General features: G+C 48.7%; 1 protein-coding gene across 1 annotated transcript; it reads left to right on the top strand.

Moving 5' to 3' along the window:
• Positions 1-7: 7 nt before the first annotated feature.
• Positions 8-3324, top strand: KRTCAP2 (keratinocyte associated protein 2). The gene is made up of 5 exons (XM_020797394.3): positions 8-162; positions 883-1037; positions 1797-1860; positions 2001-2067; positions 3092-3324. Exons 1-5 carry the CDS (start codon positions 159-161, stop codon positions 3210-3212), a joined length of 411 nt encoding a protein of 136 aa, XP_020653053.2. The 5' UTR covers positions 8-158; the 3' UTR covers positions 3213-3324.
• Positions 3325-13039: the final 9715 nt, after the last annotated feature.

Genomic DNA, 13039 nt, shown 5'->3' with positions numbered 1-13039 from the left:
GGTCCCGCGCGTGCGCGCTAACGCCCGTTGCCTCCAGCCGGCGGGGCGGAAGGTGGGATTGGGTGGGCGCATGCGCAGTAGGGGAGGCTCATTGGTTCAAGCGAAAAAGAGGGGAGACGAGGTTCGAGCGGACGGAATAGGGGCGCCCGCGGTGCATTATGGGTAATGTTGCAAAAAAATTGGGGGGGGGGATGCATTGCATATAATGGGGCATTTATAAAGGGTAATTCCTGGAAGTGGGGAGGGTCTTGCTAATGGGGATAAGGAGACGGTTATTATGGGTAACATGGCATTGCAAGAAGGTTGGACAGGGATGGCATGCATGATGAATGAGACATGGCTGTGGTTTATGGGAGTTGTAGTCCCCATGGACCTGGAAATGATAAGCTGGCACGAGTGAACCCAATGAAACTGAAGGGTCGGCTCAGCTCGCGATGGCTGCTCCTTTTCCAGGTGCCTAGGGACTACAACTCCCATAAGCCACAGCCAACAGGGCCTGAGGGTCAGGGATCATGGGTCTTGACCTTAACAGGGCTCTTTCAGGGCGAGCGAGATATTTTAAGGAGTGGTTTGACCAGTGCCACACGCCCCCAGTGAGTTTCCACAGCTGGGTGGGGATTCGAACCCAGGCCTCTGGAGTCCTAGTCCATCACTTTACCCACGAGATGAGACTGGGCGTCCCCCGGCTGCTTATTCTGGGTCTTAATATGGGCCTCGGAGCAGCCCCTGGCTCTCTTTTCTGCGTCACCTTTTCTATTGGTGGATCATCCGTTCGGTTTCCCCAGGCAGGGCTTCCCGGCCATCTCGCCAGCCAGAAAATGGGGTCCTCTTACCTGCAGCTGCCATCTCACTTTTTCTGTTGTTGTTGTTTTTTCTCCCTAGCTGTTGGCACGGGAACGTCACTGGTGCTTTCCTCCCTCCTGTCCCTCCTGCTTTTCACGGGGATGCAGATGTACAGCCGCCAGCTGGCCTCCACAGAGTGGCTAACCATTCAAGGCGGACTTCTCGGCTCTGGGCTCTTCATATTCTCCCTGACTGTATCCTTAATGGCTTCCTTTGCTGGGGAGGAAAATGGTTTCAGGAGCCTTGGGGCAGAGATGGGACACGTTACTGTCAGAATTCCCAAAAAGACTAATACTTACCCTCTACGGTGCATCCTGTTCAAGCAGGATAAATTCTGACGTTGGCACCTTTCCATGCCAGCTGATCCAGGACAGCTCACGACAAACCATGGTTTGTATTAACCACGGTCTGTGTTAACCATGGTTTGTGGCATGAGATGGTGACTCTCAATTGATCATTTCTTGAATCCCACCATTCATTCTGTCAAAGGGCCAGCAACATCTTCCATCAGCTGACTCAAAACACTCCAGCAAAGGTACTTACATACCTGCATACATAATCGTGCTGGTACTGTATTTATCGTTTTTGGCAAGCAAGTTTGAACCGGGATAATGGGTGGTGAGGAAAACAAGTATAAAGTGATTCCTAGCATGACAGGACAGCCTGTAGCGGATGGAGTATCCGGGAGATTAATTTATCTTTCATTCTTATTTATTTTATTGAAAACATTTTTACCCCACCTTTCTTCTAAAAGAGGAACCAAGGCAGCTTGTATCATTGAAATACAACATTTAACACTAAAAGCAGGAAGTATACAAATAGTCAAAAGGATCAACTAAATACCATACTAAAAATAGTAAAGAAAAGCTACTCCAAAAAAAGTACATTCAAAGCGGTAAAGTATAGCATGCCACTTTTGGCAGATGTTTTCCTTACAACAAAATGTCTTCCAGGCCTTCAACAATTTTGAAAACCTGGTTTTCGGAAAAGGGTTTCAAGCCAAGATCTTTCCCGAAAGTAAGTCAAAGAGATACAGCCGGGTAGCGAACAGGGAAATCACAGACCTCCGTGTGGGTGATTTGAATTTTCTGGGTCAACCGTACCGATCATGTCTTATCCCGGACCTCACTCCAACCCTTCTTCTCTCTCCTTCACAGTCATCACCTGCCTCCTGTTGGCCCTGTTTGCATCAGGATTGATCCATCGAGTCTGTGTCACCACCTGGTAAAGAACGTCGATGTTAAATTTGCTTGGGGGGGGTCAGGGGTGGGAAGAGGCTGGCCAAGTGAAATATTCTGTGCCACCGTGTACGCAATCCAGCTGGACCCAGAAGATCAAAACCGTAGCGCGTTCCTGGAACTAAAGGGGAGGAGACAGAGAGAGAAAGAAATTCGGTTTTCTGGAAATCGAGAGAAGGTTCTGGAAACTTCCAGAACGAAGCCCACCACAACTGCAAGAACCTGGCAGGACGTGGGTGTCCTAATTTTCTCTGGCACCAGTTTCTCTAGCAGCAGTTTGCAACCTTGGGTCAACCAGAGGTTTGTGGACTGCAACTCCCAGAAGGCTTTGCACCACTAGAGATGCTGGCCAGGATTTCTGGGAATTGTAGTCCAAGAACAGGTGGGGACCCAAGGTTGGGAGCCCCTGCTGTGGGCTTGGCGTTCCACTCCCTTAGCATCCCTCGAAGAAAAAAAATGTTTCGCTTCTGTGTTCGGGAGAGACAGAAAAACGGGCACAGTTCGAGAAAAAGTCACATGGTGATGCAGGCCCCACCCACTTTGGGCTCTGGCTCCGCCCACCCTTGCATTACGTTCCGCCGTTTTTCCAGTGGCTCCTTTTTCATACGAGATGGGAGAAAATCCTTTGTTTTAATCTTTCCTGCCTTTCTCTTCTTTTGGGGTTAGCACCAATCCGGGGGGAACATTCAGGTTTTTTGCTTGGGCCCCAAGGAGGCCCCCGGCAGGGGGTTTTCTGGGAGTTGTACAGGAGGACCCTCTTATCCACAGGATCCGTATCCACGGATCCACGGTCTGAAAGTATGAAAAATATTAAAAGAAAAAAATCTAGAAACATATATTTCTAAAGACGAAGTTACCAGAATCTGGCCACTAGCGCCAGTTTTTCAGCATCCACGGGGGGGGGGGGGGGCTTGGAAGTGATTCCCCCACAGATGCAGGGATACAGATACTGTAGTTTTTTACAAACGGATGCTACGCAGAGGTAGCAATAAATCTGCTTCTTCCTACAGTTGCATCTTCTCCCTGATTGCCTTGTATTACATCAACAAGATATCATCCACCCTATATCAGTCTTCCACGCCGGCGCCGGCGCCCGCCAAGGCCATCAGCAAAGGCCGGAAGAGGAATTGATCTCTGTGAACATTCGTGCTGGGCGTGGGGTGAGAAAGGAAGTTGAAGGAAGAGGGGGATTCTGGCTGAGCAAAATCCGAACATCTAATAAAACAAGTCTTTTTTTAATAAATTTAGTTGCAGCACTGTCCTTCCTTGTGACCAGGAGAACTTCTATTTCCTTCTGTTTATTTATATATAGCAGGACTCCTGTATCCGCGGGTTCTGTATCCGCTGATTCACTGATCCACCGTCTGGAAGTATTAAAAATAGCAAGAGAAAAAAACCTAGAAATGCAGATTTCTAAAGGTGAAGTTACCAGAACTGGCAATTAGAGGGAGCCAGAGACCACCTTATAGTGTTTGCTATTAAAAAGGTGTTTGCGATCAACCGTGTTTTTCAGCATCCACAGGGCGGGGGGGGGAGGTAAGGCTTGGAACCAATCACAGTGGGTTCCTACTGTACCTTGAACCGTCTTTAGAGATGGTGGTCGGAATCCTGTTGAATTAGGTGATGGGATAAAAACCGTCCCCTAAGGATCCCCACCCCCACGTTGTTGTATGCTTGGTGTTGTACTCTTTGTGAAACTGATTGCGCAAAGGATGGTGGTGTGATCAGCCACACAACAGGGCCAGGCGGGGGCGTCTGCTGGAGTGGGAAAATGCAGATTTGGTTGTTTTTACAAATGGGATAGTGGCTGGTGCTTTCCCTAGGAGGGGGCAAATCTCCATTGCCAGGGCTGAGTTCTCGGTCTACATCCTCGGCTGAAGGATACAGATGCCTCCACGAGAGGGTGCCAAAGGACTGGAAGAAATACGAGCTGACAGGCCTGGCGAAGGGAATCCCTGATACAGCTGTTCTAAAAACGATGGCACTTTTTCCGCAAGGTGCCTTCGAGGAAATGGAGAGGTGTCCCCGTTGACCATCGTTCTAAAACGAGTAGAGAAATGCACCCCAACTTACTTCCTGCAGCTGTATCTGCAAGTAAGCGGGCGGGAGGGTCCTTCATCCAGATGTTCTCGGATCCTGTTGAGGAGAAAGGCGGGGTAAAAATATTTTAAATAAAATTAAATAAATGCTCCTTCGCGTCCTAAAAGCTCAGGGCGGCTGCAGGGGTCGGGCGATCCCTTGACACAGGTTTTATAGATTGCTTCTTTTAGATGAAACGTGAAAAGCCAATTTTTTTTTAAAAAAAGGTGGGGTGCTCACTTGCCTCTTTGGAAATTTTCATTTAAATGCTGGGGATGTGTGTGCAGGGATGGGGGGAGAAGGGATCCCATCCTTCGCTGCTCTTTGGGATATTCATACCGAGCACCCAGATTCAGAAAGAGTCTACCTGTAAACTACAGTTCCTAGCAGGGCAACAGAAGACGTGTGTGGTTAAAAATTACTTCTGAGTTCACCTATGCAGTTTGTGTGCGGGAGAGTTGCTTTCTGCTCTCCAGATGGCGGGAACCACCCATCCCATCATTCTGGGCCACTGCCTGATGGGAACTGTGGGCCAAAACATCAGGAGAACCCAAAGAGATACAGACTTTTTGGAGAGACTTGAAGGTTGTATTATTCTGCCGTGATCCTGTACATCACAGGGACTTGATCCAGGCGTAAACGGCACGGAAGACACCAAGATTTACGGTGGAGTAGACTTATATAGGATTGCCAGTCTGTATCTACTACTCTGTCGTCATTCTCTTGCGCCAGATTAAGGATGAAAAAACAGGAGTACACATAAATATCGCATTCCCTGTTGATTTGAGCCGTACGGCCCTCTAAAAAAATGGCCAGCCGTGGGGCGATGCAGGTTGTCCCAGGTTTAAAAACTTAGCCTTACTTCCCCCTTCCACCCCACAAACCTGCCTCAGGTTAGGGACAGAAGTCAAGCCGCCCCTCCCCTGCCCGGTTTTGACCCCCACACCATCCTGACCTCTGACTCTGGCCCGGGGGAAGGAAAACAGCTGCCAGTCTAAGGGGGGGGGAGAGAAAAAGATGGGTTTAGCAACAAGTTGAGGCTGGCGATTTACACCCTTCTTTTCTGTGCATTGCATTCCTTCCCCTGGAAAGCTGCTTGGAGCGTTGTTTATTTTGCAACCGAAAACCCCTCCAGCCGTGGCTCTCCCCACTCCGATCCCTTGACAGAGGTCAAAATTTCCAGCTTTGGAAATCCAGCCTCTTTCCTCACTAGGGACCGGGGCCATTTCTGGAAGAGAAGCCATAGCATTATAAAAAAGGGGCCTCGTGACACACACCCCACTCCCCCTTCTCACCTCAGCATGGGTAGGACTGTGAAAACGGGTTTGAAAGGAGGTCCAATATACAGTATAACTCGCCGTGTTCTGAAAGAAAACAGAAGAATAGATGCTTTTTTAAAAAAGTGCTGGCAAGGAGGCTTGGAAGGGGCAGCCAGCCAGGCAGTCAAAAAGAGTTCTTTGCACGTTTTCAACACCCTAGCAACAAGACAGCCAGTGCGGCGTAGTGGTTGGAGTGGCAGTCTAGGATTTGGGGGATCTGGGTTCGAGTTTCCACTGTGAAACCTCCTAGATGATCTTGTCCCGATCCATATGGACCGATGGCATCCTATGTTTGAAAGGATAACACATGGGTGGAGGGAGAAGTGCAGAAATCATCTGCAAACATAATAAAGGCACGTACGCAGCCAACTGCCACAATTCCGAGTGTAAAACGTAGAGATTCAAAACCCTGATCTTAGTTTCACACTGCGTTTCAGTTTGTTATACTCCTTTTGCACGTTGCAGTACTATCTTCAGTCACTAGGTGTCAGATTTCCCCTAAGCATCAGAGAGGAATCTGCAATATTCATTTTTTCCACCTTTTCATTTTCTCTAGGCAGATCCGTAGGATGCACCCCTTTTCATGGCCCTCAAATGTGAGAGTTAAGAGGCAGGTATCTACTCCCTGACATTGAGGGGAGGAAGAGAAATGATGACTAAAGGGGAACATTAGTAAGGAAGGGTTAAAGGGGGAGACCGAGAGAAAGAAAAGTAAGACGGGGGAGAGAAAGAGTGTGTGGGAGTAGGCTATGCAGCTGGATATGTCTGATTGCAAATTCAGTAGGACCCCTGTATCCGTGGGATCAGTATGCACTGATTCACTTATCCACAGTCTGAAATTTTAAAAAAAAATTTAAAAGAAAAATCCTAGAGATCTATATTTCTAAAAATGAAGTTACCAGTATTGGCCATTAAAGGGAGCCAGAGGCCATGCCATGCTCCTGATTAAAAGAGAGTTTGCTATTATCTGCGTTTTTCAGCATCCACGGGGGTCTTGGAACCGATCCCCCGCAGGTACGGGGGTCCCACTGTAAAGAAAACCGACATCACCAAATATATTCAGCCAGTGAAACAGAATCAACGGGGATGAGGATTTTAAAGAGACCGCATTTTTGAACAGAGGATTATTATGGATTTTCAGCCCGATGCCGCCCGTCTCAGTGAAAACTTGGAATTCTGGTTTTTTTGGCTGTCTCCTCTTGGGAAAGAGATTACTGGGAAGGAAGATAATCCACCCAGGTGTCAGGAGCCACTTGTCTAAGGAGAGAAAAACAAAACAAACAGAAAACTGGGCTTTGATGCTTCGATTTTGCATAATCCCTTTTTCAAAGTTGGTTTCTGCATCATCAGATGCCTCAGCTAATGGCCCATCGTGGGGAGAGATGGTTTTCTTTTGTCCTGCCTGTATCTGTTGCCAGAGAGATTTTATTCACTGGCCAATCCAAAGGGAAGTTTGAAAAATAATTGAAACAGGGGAGAGAAGTTCTACCAATTTTCTCCACCTTGATGCAGCCTGATTTAAAGATTCTTTTCCTGCTTGCCCTTTGCTTGAAGTTTAGAAAAGTTACTTTCTAGGCACTACGAATCCCAGAATCCACAAGCTGACACAGGAATCACTGTTTTGCGAATCACTATAGCGATCGCAAAAAGTCAATGTCTAGTGAAAAAACTGTCATGCGGGGTAACTGTCTAGCGAGGCACCACTGTATTATTTTCTGTTCCTACATGTTTTCTAAAACCGATTGTCCACAGATCTCTTTTTCTTTACAGGTTTCAGACTCCGCCGCTGACTCACAGCGCAGATGAGTAGTGTGGTGGGGTTGAAGAAAGGAAAAAACACACACACACACAGACACACCAGTGAGCCTATTTCTCTTGAACAAAACAACACAGATGAATAATCTTCTTGGCCCGCCTCGGGCAGGGGTCAGAGGGGCTGACCCCGGAGTTTACAGCCCTGGCCGTAAGATCTTTGGAGGGGTGGGCTGAGCAGCATTGGGGGGCTTAAGAGCGGGGCACAGGGGGAAAGGAAACAGAGTTTACCTTCCTGCACACCCAATTTTTCTCGGAGGTAAGCGCTAGCGAGATTTCTTTTGGAAAAAACATGCCAGACCAAAACAAAAAAAGTGAGAAAAATATCTGATGGAGACAAAGAGCAATACTATTTTTCCCCCTTAGCAAGAACATGTGAGGGCATGACCAATGTTTGAGAGAGGAACTTAGAATTTCTGGCATCTTTGCTATAAAAATAAATAAAAATAACATAAAATCCTTGTTTTTCACCCCCTTTGCCCCCACGGAAAACCCGTCCGTGCCATGCCGTGTGCCCGAGCATGAAAGGATTGGTTCGGTCCGCCTTGTTGAAGCCTGATATGGTGCAGCAGGGCCAGGAAGATCCAGAGAAAACCGGAGCAGGCTTGAGCTCAGAGGAATCCTTCTTGTCTGGTGCTTTGAATGAGGCCGAGAAATCTCTCTCTCCATCGTCTCCTCTAGCAAAATTGGAAGCAGCCATTTGCCCCACTCGCCTGTGGCGAGTGGCGAGCGGCGCCCAGGCGACTAGATGGTTTCTTGATCGACAGATCGACAGGTTCGGTCCTTGCAAACGCCAGGAAAAACTGGAGTAAACACCTTCCTGAACCAAAGGGCTTTCCAGAAGGCCAGGAGACACTAAGCCGTTTTGTTCACGGGGCCCTGGGGTGCTAATTCTGCAAAATAAACTATTTATTCTTTACTGATTCGTTCCAAAAAGCAGCTCTCGTGCTATCCATTCTGAAGACTGGTGCGTTAGCAAAGTGTGGCTCCCGTTGCTTGTTAATTACTTCTAAAATGGCCGTGAAAGTATTTTGGAAAATCTGAGCATGCCCCTTTGGACCCGGTGATGAAAACCCAGCCCTGTTGGCCATGCACCCATTTCATGGCGTCTGCAAGTTCCAGAGTCCTGCGTTCAATTCTTTCCAACTCTTAAAAACTTCTGGAGAGAGAGGCCCGGGAAGGAGAAATCATTGAACCCGGCCTTCTCGGTGGTGGCTCCCCTGTTTTTGGTATGGACTACTGCCCAAAAATTCCCCAGGTCCCTTCCTTGGAGATTGTTTGGAAATCTTGAAAAGCTATTCCAACAGGCCTTCCAAACGATACCCTCCTACTCTGAGACACTGAACTGTTTGTTTAACATCTGCAACCATTGCCTGGTTTTAAATTAAAGCAGGACCCCCACATCCGCAGTATCGGTATCCACTTATTCATTTATCCACGGCCGGGGAAAAAAAGCTGGAAATATGTTTCTAAAGATGATGTTACCAGAACTGGCAGCTAAAGGAAGCCAGAGACCATGTGTTCACAATTATCTGCATTTTTCAGTATCCACAGCAGTTGAGGAGTCTTGGAGCCGATCCCCTACAGATAAAGAGGTTCTACTGTAATTTTCATGGCTGTTGTTGAATTATATGTTTTACATTGTTTATTTTTGTACACCGGCTGAAGTGACCGTTGGTCAGATGGCCGGTTTAGGAGTTCAAAAAACAAGTACCGCATTTTTCTGCGTATAAGACGCCCCTCCACTTTTCTAACCCGAAATTAAGAAATCTAAGTGGGGCTTAGCAAGTGGAGAGGAAAGCAGGGATCAAAGTCCTGCAGGATCGCTTTGATCCCTGCTTTCCCCTCCACTTATTTTTGTTCTTTCCTCAGCTTACTTCCATTTATAAGACGACCCTCAATTTTTAGTCTAAAGATTTTAGACAAAAGTATAGCCTTGTACATGGAAAAATACAGTATATAATAAATACACATCTCACTCTCTCTCTGTCTTTCTCTCTCTCTCTCTCATGGCTTCTCCCACAAACCTTACCGAGGGAGGTGGGCTCAGAACGGTCATTCCCATCCCTGCGCCCTCTCAGATCCTTTTGAGCTGCGAACCCGCCGCAGGGCCTTTTCTGCGTGATCAAGCAACTGCTCAGGGGCTAAATTATGAGTTTTCTGGAGGATTGTGGGGGGGGGGGAGGAGAGGCAGAGGGAGGGGAGGGAAGGAGGCTCCTGTCTTGATGTTTAGCTTTGTCTTGTGGTCGGCTACCTACAAGAGAGATTAAGCATGTCTGCGGCCTCTCTTTCTTTGGCATCGGAACAAAGGTGCCCGCCACAGCAGCTGGCACCGCTCCGACTCTGTCCGCCTGTTGACAGACAAAGCAGGTGGAGAAAGCCCCACCCAGGCCTGGGGGAGATGAGATGTTCACTCATCTTTGTATGGATGCACATGTTGCTGCAGTGTGTACCATGTGGGTGCTTGGCATCCCGCACCCAAGCCTTTGTCCGCCCCAGATGTGAAGGGAATCTGAGGACTATGCTCTCCCCCTTCTTTGCCTTTCAAGATACCCTCGGGCGGCGCAGGGCGGCTTTGACTGAAATTAAAAACCAAGTTCCTCGTCCTCATTGTGAAATTCCCGGCGCACCGATCGCTGTCTCCTTCTGAAGGCCAAAGAATCTGATTAGAACTTGGGTCCAAAAAAAAAAAAGAGAGGGGACTTTGGAAGTTGCTCTCCAGTTTCGAAACTCTTCACAACACGTCTTGAGCTGCTCCTCCAACCCGGGATCGGCCGCATCCAGCTGGGCTTGTAAGAGCAGGTTGCTGGTTCTGCGTCTGGAACCTGCATCAGAAGGAAGCCCCGAGCCCACCGGGTGCGTGCCCGGGCCTGCGGGTTGGTTGATCTTTATAAGTCAAGGCGTCTCCTCCCGGCGGGGACCAAGGCTGGCGTGCGCCCGGCGGGTACAGCGGTGGCGTCCGAAACCATCAGCAGAGACCGAGGGACATGTCTCCCCCCCACAGGGTTGGAGAGCTGGGTGGGAGGTTGGTTCCCCCCCCCCCAAATCTCAATGCATCCATCGCCAAGCTGCATTCTCACCCCCCCCACCCATGTACCCCCTGTAAACAGTATATTTATTTTGACACACTCCGGTGCCCAAAATCCCTAAACAACTTGGCTTTTGGGGGATTCTGGGTTCTGTCGTCTGAAAACCTAACTTTGCTTCGGGGAGGGGACATGAATGCTAAATGAAATCTCAGGAGTGATGACTCCAGGCCACAGCAAGGCTCAAAATCCACAGCCCTCCCAGGAGTATGTTGTAGAATCATGGGCTACGGTATTCTGAAAGCATCTGAGTGCAGCCGAAGCTGATAATCACGGAGTGAAAGACCGGGTGGGGGGGGGGGGAGACACGAGTCTCAGACTGGGGGTCCGGGAAGGTTTGGGGCAGTCGGCCCTCCACGAATGGCTGTCCGGGCTGGGGATGATGGGATCTGCGGTCCAAAAGGTGGCAGGTGAAGAGAACAGGTTTGTGCCACGACTTTTGTGCTTCTCAGACCACCCCGGGATTGACATTGCTCAGGCGATTATGATCCAGCGATCACCCTGAGGGGGGGAGAGAGAGAGTCCACCTTTGTCAGCAGGGAGACGCCAGGTTTGCAAACCTCAGCATTTCGATCAGTTTTCGCCCCTTGGGGGTCTCTCTAATGAGCCAACATTCCTGGATCTGGATGACCTCCGGAGTGGGGGGGGGGAAGAAACCTAGCAAATCTCAGCTGCCTGCTATGCTTTAAAAAAAAAAAGCAACCAAACTTTGCAAAGGCAGGAGGCATCCAAAAGGGAGCCATCTCTGGAGGCACACAGGCTTTCCAGTGTAAAGGAAAGCCCTCTGTACATGCCCAGAGGCAAACATGAAACAGCTTTATGTGGAATCGGACTAGAATTGAGCGCTCAGCTGAGCAAAAGTCTCTCTCTCCCCCCACCTCCGGTCTTCTGGGCAGGTTGTTGCTGAGCTTCCCAGAGTTGAAATCCTAATTAACGGCCTAATAGGGATAATTACCCTCATGAATTAATCTCCTATTAACACGGTGAGATGGTGGGGAATCGAACACAGCGAATGAGCATTTAGCCATCTGTGGAGTCCCTCCCCTCAAATAAAATATCAACGCATCTCAAGAAGCCTCCCTTCCACCCTGACCCCCTCCGGAGGCTGTGGACTTACAGCTCCCATATGCCCCGACCGCTGGCTTAGCCTGGGGGTGTGGCTGATGGGAGTTGTAGTCCACGGAGGAAGGCTGGTCCCGGTGAGCCAGAAAGCCCTGAAGCCACTTCTTTGAGAGGAACCAGAGCAGATCTCGCCAAGAGATAAAATTAGCAAGGCTTTACTGAAGAAGTTAGGTAAATTTCGGGACACTAAGTATTTAAGGATGCCAGAAAGCCCCATATGACTCAGGAGGCTTGGGTTCAAATTCTCCCTCAGCCAAGGACGCTTCCTGGGAGTACGGAACTCGTAAGTAATAATAATAATGATAGTGCCAGAATTGTCAAGAGAGAACGGACCCTGAAGGACATTTATTCGAACCCACTGGGAGTGTAGGAAACCCACAAGAAAAGAGAAAAAATGTTCTCTAAAATACATTGAATTGGGGCTTTTTGATGTTTGTTTATCGTGACGATTTTTCTTGTTTAATTTGTTTCTAGTTACGTCGGTTAACTGCCACGAATGGCACCGCAAGGCCCTCTAAACACGGCGCGAATGTCTCCATCCATGGAAACTCTGCTACCTCCCGAGGCAGCCTGGCCCAGCCCTTGACCTCTCTTCGCAGCACGAAGGTTTCCTCCCGATAATGTTCAGCCGAAATCCGGTTCCCTCAAGCCAATACAGAGCAAGGGTGATGCATACTAGGGGAAGGAGGAGCAGAGAGCTGGTCCCGATCCATTTCTCCCGCCCCTCACGCTTTTTGTCCGAAAACCTCACACACTTGGCCGGCGTCTCCCGCTGGCCATCATCCTCGGCCGGAGGTGGGGGAAACCAGATGCTTCCTGCCCAAAGCCGCCTCAGCTTTTCCGAGGAAAAGCAACACAGACAAATCTTGCCATTTCCTTCGTGTCGGATTGCCAGAGTCGGGCGGCGTTTGTGGGAACGGGTGGAAGGAGAAAGGGTTGAGGGTGCGATTTGCACCTCTGGAGAGGCTGGGTGGGGAAGTGCCAGCCTCCATGAGGCCATCCATGCTGCTGCTTGACGCCACTTGGCACCTTAAAAACCTAGAATATCGCCTTATCTTGAATGCCGCTTGGCACCTTAAAGCCGGGCACCAGCTTCCTTCTGATGTTAAAAGGAGGAACACCCCCCTTTCCTCTTTCCCCGTCGTGTTTCGGCCATGGATCACGCCTTGGTTGGCAGCTCCGGTGGGAAAACCGAGGCAGCCGGTTCCCAGGTTGGCCTCACAAAAAAAAGTGGAGACCTGGCGCTGGGAAATCGGGCCGAAATCAGTGCCAGGGCAGGATCAAGCCTCCCCCCTGGACACCTCAACCCAGTTCCTATGTTTCTATTATGTAAAAATTGTTATATATATATATTTATTGCCTATTTTATGTTGTTAGCTGCCTAGAGTGGTCTTAACCGACCAGATAGGCGGGATATAAATAAAATAAAATAATAAAATAAATAAATAAATAAATAAATAAATAAATAAATAAATAAATAAATAAATAAATAAATAAATAAATAAATAAATAAATAAATAAATAAATAAATTCCTAGACG

The sequence above is a fragment of the Pogona vitticeps genome, chromosome 15 (assembly GCF_051106095.1).
Source record: "Pogona vitticeps strain Pit_001003342236 chromosome 15, PviZW2.1, whole genome shotgun sequence".
Taxonomy (NCBI): domain Eukaryota; kingdom Metazoa; phylum Chordata; class Lepidosauria; order Squamata; family Agamidae; genus Pogona; species Pogona vitticeps.
This window is presented reverse-complemented; position numbering and strand designations above follow the sequence as displayed.